At 40.8% G+C, this 13737-nt stretch overlaps 1 protein-coding gene across 3 annotated transcripts in view; it reads left to right on the forward strand.

The window, feature by feature from the left end:
* The first annotated feature begins 6373 nt into the window (after positions 1-6373).
* SF1 (splicing factor 1) overlaps positions 6374-13737 on the forward strand; it is a 58038-nt gene continuing 50674 nt past the window's right edge. The window contains exons 1-3 of one of the 3 annotated variants that reach the window (XM_063945205.1): positions 6374-6480; positions 8006-8131; positions 11135-11210. In XM_063945205.1, the coding sequence (XP_063801275.1) occupies positions 6477-6480; positions 8006-8131; positions 11135-11210 (206 nt within the window). In that variant the 5' untranslated portion in view covers positions 6374-6476. Of the gene's footprint in view, positions 6550-8005; positions 8132-11134; positions 11211-13737 lie in introns of those variants that run through there. The other 2 variants (XM_063945206.1, XM_063945207.1) reach the window with 2 other exon arrangements.

Genomic DNA, 13737 nt, shown 5'->3' on the forward strand with positions numbered 1-13737 from the left:
CTACCTGAACAAATGGCCCCCATAATCTGCAGGCGTTGCCTATTCCTCCTTGAATATCAAGGCTTTCAGCGAACCCTTACAAACAAACCAAGATGTCCTTGGGCAGGCCGGCGGTGGTGGTTTATCAAGTACCCCACTTACTTCTCGCCCACGTTGGCCTGTGCTGCAATCACTGTAGCCAGAGCTGCTGGACCCAACCTAGGGCCCCTGTGAACCTTTAGTTTACTGGAACATATGAGGGTTACCCGCAGGACACTTACTCTTTCCAGTAAAGTTGGGGTTGTTAGATAGTTCCTGAGTGACCAGCGAACTTCCCTTCCAAAAATAAAAAATTACACAAATCACGTCAGAATGTACAGATAGCGTTTGTGACCACTTTACTCTAATGGTATTAGGTCAGATTACTAACTACTGCACACAATAACGTGCGGTCCAATCGTTCAGTATACGAGCACTACTTGTCATGTACTGAAAGATCAATGGAATCTATGTTTCCGGCTGCGATTCCTTCAGCCAGAGCTTGTATGGCCTATATGGGTTCTGCACCAACACCCCAGGCGTTGTGCCACTGGACTTTTATAGCGGACCTTTTACCTTACGACCTCCTGGTCTTGTTACCTTATGACCTCCTGGTCTTGTTACCTTATGACCTCCTGGTCTTGTTACCTTATGGTCCGCTATACTCTAATGCTCAAATATTATTTAACCAGGGATGCCTCCCTGGCCACCGTATATGTCACTTACACGTATGTCCCTTGACGAGTACCCGGCTTTCCTTTTGGTTCCACCTTAAAGTTATATAAACTTTTGTATACAAAACACACTCACTCAACACATGTACACTTTTGTTTCTATATCTATTTCTGCGCAGAAATTTGTCTTTAGCCCAACAGTGTTACCAATTAGGAGCAGGATCTGTTAAACTAAATTTCAGATTTTCCAAAAATAGATTTGTGTTATTTACCGCTTCGCGTTATCTACCGCTGTGCGTTAATTATCGCCTTTGCGTTACTTCACTTTATCACAACTTGAGCTACGTGGGCGTAACCGGACGCTACGTTGCGTAATGAACGCTGCGTGCGTCTGCCTTTTGGATTGCGTACGTTAGTCTTTGTTAGCGACACGTGTACGCAATGCAAAGCATCCACCGTAACACAATATATTTTTATCAATGTAAATGATCCCTGATCATCTACCGCAATCCACACTGACTGCCTTGTATCTCAGACAAACCGTGTGTTTGTTCTATACTTTAACTATTACCTCTACTATGAAATAACAGCAAATCTCTTTTTAGCACTTTCTATCAACTATAAAATTGGCAAACAGGAATAGTGATATACGAAAAATGAAACAGAAATGCAGATATATGCGTGCGTACGCAAGACAAAAGAAAAATAAACAGTTTTAAAAGGACACAAGCGTTTTGTTCTTACTTCCGGTTATCGGGTTCCTTCAGCACTCTTTATCTAAGCGAAGCAGACACTTATCCCGTCAGCACTGTGAGACAACCTCCCACCCTTTGCTGGAGGGATAATGTCTGCTGATCTACCTAGTGCAGATATGAGAAGTATAGGACGAGCCCGCAATTGACAATGCTAAATTCCTTTGCCTTATAACAACCCTTTATGAAGCTAAGAACACTGTACGCTGTTTACTTAAGAAGTACCGTAATGGTACGCTAGTTGCGTAACGATCGCTCAGCCGTAGGCGAGACGCTCAAGCGTCACGTTCGCTCACGGCCCAGCGATCACAGGACACGTTATTGGTTATGTCTAGGGTAATGATTCGCTATGGCGTAGCTTACGCTCGAGACCACGAGGAGGTCACCAGCGATGCAGACGCTCACAACACTATACCTTTATGATAAAACCTTATACCAATGAAATACACTGAATACCTTAATGTGAGTACAGGGTGTAAGTGCAACCTTGTGTAACCTGACTATCTACAAAGCTGCTTGAGCGTCACCGACGCTCAAGTGAACACTTAACACTATAGAAAATACACAGATACTGGTTTAGGTTCCAAAGCCTATTAACTGTATTATATCTAATATACTTGTAAAAAGGGGATAACAGTACAAATGATACACTACAATATAACAGAGACTTCCTAACCACAGAACTAAACAATAAATACAAAAAGACAATACTACACAGACCTAAATACAATACAATACAATGCTATAATACTATGAGAGATATAAGGGAAAAGAGGAGAGAGAGAGATAGAGAGAGAGAGAGAGAGAGAAATTGGCTCACAGAAAGACAATGATAACGTTAAATAAGAGACAACATGGTTGCAGATAAAACTACACATGTGAGAGACAATCGCTGCGCAGTTAGTCAATGCTGAATACAGCATGGGATGGAAGCTAGACTCCATTTTGAGAAAACTCCCATAATTCCAAAGACTGCACCACATGCCTGAAAGGGGGAGGGGAAGACATCCAGCAGCAGCCATTTTAGATTTGCAGGTCCAAACACATGGCACGCTCTACTACACCACAATCACATAGCAGAAAACACAAGACTCCATTTTATTCCAAAATGTCCAAGCCTCAAAACAATGCATATGTTCTGATTTTACAATTCCAAACCATCTAAATCACCTTTCACAATGTAATCCAACTTCCTAGAACCATCTCATAATTTCACATCCCAAACAACTTCAGTATCTCAATAACCAGAGCATATTCATCACAAGACCAGATCACAATGTAATTAACACAAACGTAACTGCATGGTGGTATTTATGATTAACAGGATATATATATTATAACTAACCAGCACAATCTATTTTAAATCTCCATAGGCAAACAAATACCACAAATACTATACTACAGATTGTATACTGTTCCAATTCATCACGGACTTCACAGAGTATCCACAAACACCCAACAATCACACAACCAAGTTACAATATCCTATTTAAACCAGAAAGCAATCTGTCTGTTTCCTTATCTAGCCATGTGAGGTTCAATACTTAGCCTTTAGTTTGGAGGATGTCCTGGGGATTCAGCCGCCATGCTGCTGGGTGCTAGGTAGCTGTGTGTGTGTGTGAGTGTAGCTACATTACATCTGTTCTCTGAGGCCACACCTGACCACTACCTTCCTGTTTGACCAGTACCTGGGGGAGGGGTCTTTCTTTCTCCTTTGTATTGAGTCACCATTCTCTTTGTATGTGCTAATCAGGTTCAGCCCTGAAAACTTAGTAAAAGGTTGTCTTGAGCATCCATTGTTCTAACAATATGATCTTAGCTTTTATACATATAATCATATCTATCCGCTGCAATGTCCCACAACAACACAACAGGCCTCAAACTAACCCACACCTCATTCTGCTTGCTTCAATACCAAACATGATGTGTTTATCTGGTTCGGTTCGAATGATACACATCCATGACATTAATTCATCAGCCAATTCTAAATCTCCATTATGTCTGGTGTTTGCTGTGCTCGCTGCGCATATTTGCAAGTATAGCGGCTTATATGTGTGCAGTTTATATGGTCTCTCTATGTAATATTTTTGACTTTGACAGGACTGATAAGTATAAGTTTATCTCTGTTAAGAGAATATACGGAAAATTACTAATACTGAACTTTTACAACTAACCAAGTTTGCATGAATATCTACACGTTCTGATTTCTTATTATTGCCAATTGATTAATACGCGGAAAATCTTTGAAGTCTATCTCTGCTAAGAGATTATATGGAAAATTACTATTACTTAACTTCTACTACTAACCAAGTTTGCATGAATATTTACACGCTTTGATCTCATCACTGCCATTTGACAAATACGAGGCATTGTCAGCTCACTATTGTTACATTACATTAACCTTCTGTGCTTTCTGAGCTTCTAACATCTTGGAGCTATATTATATAGTGAGCAAGTGCAGAAGCTAGGATCTGTCGGCTAAATGCCACCCATGCTGCTAATTATTAGTGAAGTAATTAAGCTAAATTAATTCAGAAGTGGCCACCAGCTTTTCCATATATATTTTAATATTTTAATTCATTGTTACACCGGCCGTGTGATTAATGTTTGTATGTTATGTAATGTAAAATAAATGTTTTGTGTTTTGAAAAAGCGCTTCATTTCTTGGAGTTTTGGATTTTTTGCTTTTTTGGGGGTTAACAGTGACCTCTTAAGTGAAGCAGCAGTCCTTGATCTGGTTAATCTATTAATATCCCAGAATTTATTGTTTGTCAGCACCCAGGTATTCTTTATTATTTTTTCTGTATTGCGCTGGAGAACCCCATTTCCATACAACTCCTTACCCGAGTGGAGTTAGGTAGTGACTCCACTTCCTTCAGCAGCATCTTAAGATAGACTTTACCTTGTCTTCACCATAGCGCAGTGCCACCACCCTTGTCCATTAACCTGTCCACATCTGAAGCAGACCCAATGTCATCTATATACCTCCCAACATGGCCCTCTCCAGGAGGGACACAATGCTCTGCTCCTGGACTTCCCTCTTAAAGTATGATTGCCGGCACCTGTGATGAACAGGGTAATGGATAAGAAAGGTGTTTCATCACAGGTTATGGGAATCCTAAATTAAGAGGAAAGTCCAGGAGCAGAGCATTCTGTCTCTCCTGGAGAGGGTCATGTTGGGAGGTATGCATCTAGCATGTAATGACAGCATGCAACAACCCTGTTTTTCCCCCCCATTGAATATAGATTACTAGCAGGGGCAGAAGTTCTAAACCTTAGAGTGTGATAAAGTGGGGAGAGATAAAGTACCGGCAAATCAGCTCCTAACTGCCATGCTACAGGCTGTGTTTGGAAAATCAGAGTTAGGAGCTGACTGGTTCTTACTTTACCTCTCCAAGGCTTAGTACACCTGACCCTTAATGAGCCACTTCACTCTTTTCCTGTTCCTGTATGAAGGAGGCAGCACAGCAGTTATTTATAAGATTACATGCATTACTAAAACAGTCATGTCATCCTGACACAGGAAGCATTGTGCACTGCTAGTACATACATGCCAACGTGACCCTTTTCAGCAGGGACACAATGCATACTTACCGATATTTTAAATCTCCTCTCCGGGAGATGACCGGAGAGAAGCAGGTGGGCGGTGATGAGGGAGGAGCCAAACTGATTACATCAGCAGGCCCCGCCCACCCACCGGGAAAAGACGGTAATTGGATGAAATTTGGCTAGGGGCAGGGCTAAAATGACGCGATTAGCATCTGATCGCGTCATTAGGCTCCGCCCCCGGACGGGACCGTGATTTTACGGTGTTATTCTCCCTATTCTGCCCACTTCACTAGGAAGTGGGCAGAATGCGGGAGGGGTGCCCACTCTACCGGGGGCTGCGGGGGATTACCCGAAAACCGGGTGTCTCCCGCAGAATCCGGGAGAGTAGGTAAGTATGACACAATGCTGTTCCAGGACTTCCCTCTCAATTTAAAATTGCACTCATCTGTGTTGAAACGCCTTTGTTCTCATTTAACCTGTTTAAAGCAGGTGAGGGCAATACTATATTAAAATGGAAGGCCAGGAACAGAGCATTGCGTCCCTCCTGGAGAGGGTGATGTTGGGAGGTATGCTAGTAGGATCATATAACCTAAGCTCGGTCATATTAGCGCAATTTTCAGTTCAACAACAAAATAAGCTACTAGCAACATTCCCTGACAAAATAAAAATGTGTTAATCAGCAGACACTCCAACATGACCCACCACACTAGGTACAAAATGCTCTGTTTCTGGACTTCCCTCTTAATTTATGATTTCCATTACCTGTGTTGAACTAGTTAAATGATAAGAAAGCTGTTTCTTCACAGGTGATGCCAATCATAAATTAAGAGGGAGGTCCAGAAACAGAGCATTTTGTACCGTACTACTAGTGAGGCGGGTCATGTTGGTGGGTATGGTTAATCAGTACTTCCGCCGCTTGCCGCCATTTTCCCACTTAATTAACCAGAGTTACAAAGAGCAGCCTACAAGATGGCGGCAGTGAGCGTGTGACGTGTGTGCGCGACACATGTGAGTGATAGAGGCAACCAATGAGGAAGCAGTGTGGATGAGTACCTAAAGTGCGCGTCATCACACCAGTCGAAGCCGCGTCACGTAACTGTTCCCCCAATTGAGACTGGACCAGGAATCATGGGAAGGTGGCATCTATCCCCGCCTCAATCATGTCACTCATGGCAACAGGTTTTTCACCGTCTCTTAACACGTATTCAAGAGAATCGTAACTAGGGGGTGTGACCCGGACTTGACAAGCATTTTTCTTATCAAATCAGCAAGTGCTTCTTCCTGGCTTCTAGCTCTGTTTTTGCAGACAGGGGCGGTCATTTTGCCCAATGAATGAATCCTATTCCGAACCAATCGGCGCCGCTGTGTCTTTTCGGTGGGCGGGGCAACAGAGTTTATAAAAGATTAAAGTCAACGCATTAAGCTCAGTCATCATCGTGCGGTGAGGCGGGGGGAAACCGTCGAGCTGGATCCCGGACACGTGATGGGTAAGGCATGGGCCTACTGTGCGGGCAACGTCTCATTGCCGTAACGTCTTTCGGCATGGCGGTTGTGATGTATGTTACGTGTAGGTGTAGCCCGGAGACAGTAATGTACATTATAGGGTTTGCATATTGTAACGAAGTAGCATCAATGACCCAAGGGATGTAATTGCTGCAATGTATCTCATCTGTTTACTATTCAAACTCACTATGGCTTGGATTTTAACTCGAAGCCTTCCATTGCCTGTTTTAGTAAAAAACTAAGGGGGTGTCAGTATTGAGTCTGCAGACATTTCCCATCAGAGTGCAGTCTAACCACTCATCAGCATATACTGCTCACATGAGGTTTTTTTTGTATTCTTTTTTTGTTTGTTGTGTATTTAAGACTGGGCAGCCAAGATGCTGACATACCAGCTGCTTTGCTTTACCCCATCTTTCTAAACATGTCCTTGAATTCATACGTGAAATAATTCCGTGGTATATGTATATTAAGATTGAGACAATTATTATACATGTGTGTGGCCAGGAAATGGAAGAAAGATCATGCAAAAGCTTGTCTATACATACATAGGGGGAGATTCAAATGTTTGAAAAGTTGGTTGGGTATCTTTTTTTCTTTTCTTTCTCCTGTCTATTAGATAGGAAAAAACAGACTCCCAACTGACTTTTCAAACATTTTAATCTCCCCCTATGTGTTTAACATTTTGTAACATTATTCAACATGTAGTAATGTATTGCAGACAGCACTCAGACAGGTACTAAAATGTAAGTCAAAATTCAAATGGGTTTGGTCTTTGCACATTTTTTAGTATGCATTTTATTGTACTCTGGTCTTGAATTAAAGCCGCTGTAAATTTCACGGATAACCAAGTTACCCTAATGCAGATTTCTAGTTGAATAGGCGAAAATTACAGCTGTGAATTTTACATTCATATTCATGCCTATGACTCTAAAATGCAGTTACAAAGGTTATACCCCATTAACCTCTGTTCTATTTATTTATTACCAGTTACTTATATAACGCACACGTATATCGCAGCGCTTTACAGAGTATATTTGGCCATTCACATCAGTCCCTACCCCAGTGGAGCTTACAATCTATATTCCCTACCACATATTCACGCTAGGATTTATTTTGTTGGGAGGCAATTAATCTACCAGTATATTATATTTATTTATGTTCAGAAAATCTTTCCAGTGTCATGTACAGAGTAGTCATGTTCATATTTGATATGCTGCATGGCCTGCCAGGTTGATTCAGTTTATTTGCCCCTGCGAATAGTTGCAGCCCAGCATGCCATGCAGCAAAGACCATGGCTCTATCTGACCTGAGCATACATTTTTCAATAGAATGTCCCAGTATTACTGGGAAAGTATGGTCTGTGCCCATGGCCAGGACTCATCACACCTTAGATGAGAGCTATTTGATATAGCAGTAGATTTAGCCAACAACTCACATCTGTATGAACGTTCACTTGCTATAAATTGTAGAGGTTTTTCTAGTTTGAGAATTTTTTTTTTTGGTCTCCAGATTTTTCCCGGAAACGTAAGCGAAGTCGCTGGAATGACGAAACGCCAGACCAGAAGACAATCATTCCTGGGATGCCAACAGTGATACCTCCGGGGCTCAGTCGTGAGCAGGAAAGAGCTTATATAGGTAATACCATCTTTCCTCTTTCACTTGTACATTTGACAGTGATCACCTCAGCTTGAAAAGGTTACATTTTTCAGTTGTATTTGAATATGTATAATTTGTACTGTAAATATTTAATGTGTTCAAAACAAATGTAACCATCTCTAAGCCCAAGTTTTCATGTATTTCAGGGAACAGACTTCTTATTTTAGTGGCTAAACATTTAGTATTTGTTAACAAATCAGTCTGTTTCTTTAAGTTTGCGTATTACCAAAGTCTAATTAGTTGTACATTAGCAAATGCATATGCTTTGTGGTGTAAGGTACTGATATGCGCATTAGTCTTTCTAAAGGAGTCCAGCACCAGAAAACATAACCATATTACTGTAATTTGAGGATTGTGGGGTATTTGTATCGGTAAATGGTCCAAAATTAGCTAAAGTGGATGATTGTGTGTGAATACATTGCCCAGGTTGTGGTTTCTTGCCTAGACAGCTCATTTAGTGTTCCTTACTTTTCTTTATTATGAGTGTAATATGGATTCATGCAAATATGGTCACACTTAGTGATAAGTGATGAGAGGAGATCTTGAAAGTATTAATCTAGATCAGCTTTTACATCAAGTGAATTCTGAGGGCAGTTTACTATTTGTTCCGTGGCGTTTCATTTAAATAAACCTGAGATTTTACTGTTGATCGGTCAGTGTCTTTTTTTTGTTTTTTTTTTTTTGTTGTTGTGGTAAATTAGAAAGAGGTTTGGAATTCCTACATCAGTTGATCAGTCCAGAGGTTACCAGACTGCCATCAAAGCACCCTAACTGTCCAGGTTTTAAGGATAACCAAGCTTTGGCACAGGTGATATAATGAGTACCTTAATCAATTTGATTTAATTGTCTGCTCAGCCTTGGATATCCTTAAAACCTGGACCATGTGGGTGCCTTGAGGACTAAGTTTGAGAATCTGCATTAGTCCATTCTTCGTTCACAATATTTGCATGCATTTTTACATAAAATGCACTCGGCTTAAGAAGCCAATGTTATTTGTGAACGCTGTGCATTATTTTTATGCTCATTCTGATCATTGATGTAGCATTACGTGAATACATACTCAATTTCCTTACCCCCCCCCATTTTCTGGATTGCTGATTTAAGTGTATGACTTCGCCACTATGAAGGACAATCCTTACTCATCCTTCCGATGTACCTTAAAACTGCGCAGGATGAGACAGACTTGCTTTCCAGTTGAGTGACTTAGGAAAAAAAGACTTCCTATACCACACCAGTCTTGAAAACAGGTGTGGGGGGGACCTGATCATTAAATGAGGCCGGCATGCACGCCAACATCACTATGATGAAAAACAACAAATGACTAAAGGTAGTAGGGACTATAATCCTCTCCTCAACTATGACACCTAAAAAGACAGAACTACTCTGGGGCTCAATTCAGTTCTGTGTGGTGTTAATAGCATTGGGAAGGATGTCCTGCAGCAGTTCAATTGATCGCACGGTTATGCTCGACTAGAGGATTTCTGTTCAAAACAAATTCCTTTCATGTGCAAACAGGAGAAATGCTGGCTGGCTGCAGCAATGCAGCAGACCTGAAACTGCATATTGCATCGGGTATACAGGTGGGTGATTCAGCATGACTGATGGGTTGATATTTTCATATAGTTACCGGGGTGCTCCACCGACAATCATGGTGATAATTGAATAGTGTATGCCCAGCATTAGGCTTCCATGAAGACTGGGTTTGGGAAACACTGCTGTAGATGATTGAACTATAGTGTGTGTAAACTGTAGGTAAGGCTAAAGTGGATTAATCCCTTTAAAAACCTGCAGATGTGTGTGACGTGTTGGGTTAGTTAGTCCACGTGTTTTCAAATGTCAACACTTAGTGAGAGCAATGAATAGAACATTGTCTATCTGCTCTGTACAGTGTTATTTCTGATGCAAAAAACATGACATCTCTTCCAGTTTTCCTCAAAGGCAGTAGGGCCCTGGGATTTTGTTTTGTTCTTTTAAACCAAGATATTTAATTTTTTCTGGTGCTGGTATCCCTAAAAGCATAGATTTTTATGTGCTAGCATTTTGATTTGAAAAAAGTACTCGTCCGACTAAAAGGTTTTTCAGCGCAGCAAAATGTTTTCTAGGAAATGTTTAATTCTGTGAATGCAATGAAGTAGTATAATACTCAGCTTTACATATTCAATTTAAATGTTAAGTTTTTGCAATGATTGACAGCTGTCTTGGTTAGCAATAATTGCTTTTGTATATACCTTTAAGAAGGAACTGGGAAGTAAACTATATAATTGTACATTTGTATGAGAATGGCAGTTGCTATGCCCAGAGATGGTGGTTTTAGGTCACTGTATTTTTTTAGGTAGTGGCTTTCTTGCTTTGCATACCATTGCCCATACAAATCTTAACATGATTTAGTCTGGCTTTGGATACATGCGTTGCCTATGTAAATATCCTTTTAATGCCTTCTCAAAAATGTAGTTGTAAAACTAAATGAGTCCTAAGGATTGCGTTCTGAGTAGTGCTAAAGTTTCATGTATGGTCAGCACACTTAATTGGTAGTCTGTATTTTTAAAAAAAATATAGAACACTCCTGCTCTTATGCAAGTCTTTGAAATCTTTTTCCGTTACCACCGCCTTCTTAAATGTGAACTTAATGAAAAGAAATCAGGATGTCACACTACATAGTTAAAAACATTTTGGTTACCGACCCTGCTAAGTGATGTAGATTCTAGCGCTACCACAAAGCCTTTGTTCTGTGTGGAACTTTATTAATTTTACCCCCAATTAACTTTTTAGGCCTAATTCTATATTGTTCGCCATTGCCCTGTCCCATTAAAGGTATGAAACAGGTAACAATAACCCTAACCTATTGACATCCTTTTATGAACTTCTCTCCTGGTGATAACTATTATTGAATCAAAATGTTATGGGTTTAATATTTCTCCTTTTTGGGAATGTAACAAATTTCTCCCGTTCCTTTTTTTTGTTTTCTAACCTGCTTTCTTCCAGTTCAACTACAAATTGAGGATCTGACACGCAAGCTTCGCACGGGAGACCTGGGAATACCCCATAACCCAGAAGACAGGTTGGGAAAACCCCTCCACACGCTTGTAACGCCTGACAGTAACAGTTTCATCTTCTCTTGGACTTATTAATAAAGTGTATATTCTGTGAAGTATGACATCTAGAAGGGCTGTATCTGTAGAAAACTCTTTCACTTAGTGGGATTATCTTGCTCTCCAAAGTGCTATTTTTATTGCACATAAGTTAAGGCTTTTAACTATATATTGCTGCAACCTCATTTTTAGTTGGGATGACTGCATAACTGAGTGTATATGGATAGACATCCTGGGCTCCGTTCGTTACCAAAGATTTTTTCGTTACGCTAAATTTTCTCCTACATGTTGCCCACCTATTCACTATGATTATCGCTCAGATCTGGCTGATGTATGACTGTATTGAATGATTGCTCAATGTTAAAGATGGTTGGGATCATTTCACTATCAAACATGTCTAGCTTTTACCAATAGTTATCCTGCCGATTACATGCTGTGAACTGTACATCGTGTCCTTACATTGTTTGACATATCGGGGGTCATTTAGTCACTTAGCCCTCTTCCCATTTGAGATGATTGCGTGGTTAATTGTTTATTGCCACCATTAGTATGTGCAGACCAAAGGAATGTGTATACTAATAATTTGAATGTGGCTTCTATTTGAGTGTGATCTGGCTTAAGCTGGATACTCCTGTACAATCGTCATGTTTTCGAACAAGTGTGTACCCAGCTTTAGCCTGTCTCTCGGAAGAGCACTTTGCACACAGTTGCAATTAGATTATGTCGTGGTTGGAATTACCGTAAGTGCTGCTTGTTGAAGCATTTTTTTATCTATCTTGTACATAAGTCTTTGAATGGGTGATATTCAAATCTCCGCCCCCTGTCGCGCCCAGTATTTTAGTTGCTGTGGATGGGTGTGACAAGTTAATTTCAGCTCACTAGCCCTGGGGGTAGCGAGGTGAAATATGCGTAAAGAGACCTATTTGGGCTCCCAAATGGGTCTTTTCACGCTCGCGCACATTACTTAAGTCAGGTTTAGGTGCTTTGCGCACCTAAACCAGAGTGTAATGGGTGCTGATAGCGCGATAACCTGGGCCATTTGAATATCTCCTGTCACTTAAGATGGGAGATCAGGGGTGCGATAAGATTTGAATTCTCTCCAGCGTTTGGTACCTGCACTTCCCATAGAGGCTAGTGCAGAGGTTCTCAAACTCTGTCCTCGGGGGCACACACAGTGCATGTTTTGCAGGTCTCCTCACAGAATCGCAAGTGAAATAATTAGCTCCACCTGTGGACCTTTTAAAATGTGTCAGTGAGTAATAAATACACCTGTGCACCTGCTGGGTTACCTGCAAAACATGCACTGTGTGTGCCCCCGAGGACCGAGTTTGAGAACCTCTGGGCTAGTGATCTATGTTCAGATATTTGCAGTGAGCACAGTTAATAGCTAGCTACATGCCATTAGAAGAGAGCTTCAGTAAAACTTCTAGTGGGTGTGTGCCCTTCTGGTGGCATGTATACAGTAAATTATGTTAGGAGTTTCTATGCTTTGCCCTCTTTTTTGCAGCAATAAGATGTGATGATATCCTTAATATTTTAATTATGCTAGGTTAGCAGCACAAGTAAGCAGCTGTCCTTGTTAATAGTAAGAACTACTTTTGCATCTGATCGTTGAGACAGACTCCACTTCTGGGTTCTGCCCTGGCTATGTTCTTTACATGCACACATACTGAACAGAAAAGAGGTATGTGAGGAGGTTCCTCTATACCAGGGCTGGCCAAACCGGTCCTCGAGATCTACCAACAGTTCATGTTTTCCAGGCCTACTGGAGATCTTTAGAATTGTCAGGAATGAATGCAGCACATCTTAATTAGTAATGACTACACCTGTGCACCAGCTAGGTGGTCTGGAAAATGTGAACTGTTGGTAGATCTCGAGGACTGGTTTGGCCAGCCCTGCTCTATACTCTACAATGGGTTTTTACGTAGGAAAGGGCTACTAGCATGTAGGGTTAGCTGAGCTTTTTGCATCATGATGAATTGAATAAGACCACTGTTCTCAGGACTTTAATGTAGGTATTTAGCTGTGCTTTATTGCCGGTTAGAATTTTGTTAAATGCCTCATAACCTAGATCTTATGCAGTGATGCAGAAACGGCCATTTCCAGATTTTGAAAACGTTAAATAGGACCCATAACTACTACAAAACATCATATAGCTACTTAAATTCACAGAGGAAGGTGCATCGTTATAAATACTCGAGGCTGCTGTAAAAGTTTTTAATAAGATTAAAAAAAAACTGAAATGGAAAGTGCCTGCATCTTTCAGTCACATTATCATTGTAACTATTCTGTCCTGGTTGTGCGTGGAAATACTTGTAATAGCTTAAAGTAAATTTTGAAGGCTGAAATACATGTTTAAATGACCTAATTGGCTAATTGGATGGCTTGCACAGGGTGAGTAACTAAACTTGTTTGGAGAGCAAGATGATTTCTACTAACTGATTTTCAGTTTTTCCTGATTGGTAAAACTTTGAAGTATTTTCTTCCACTTAAATC

The sequence above is a fragment of the Pseudophryne corroboree genome, chromosome 11 (genome assembly GCF_028390025.1).
Source record: "Pseudophryne corroboree isolate aPseCor3 chromosome 11, aPseCor3.hap2, whole genome shotgun sequence".
NCBI classification, from domain to species: Eukaryota; Metazoa; Chordata; class Amphibia; order Anura; family Myobatrachidae; genus Pseudophryne; species Pseudophryne corroboree.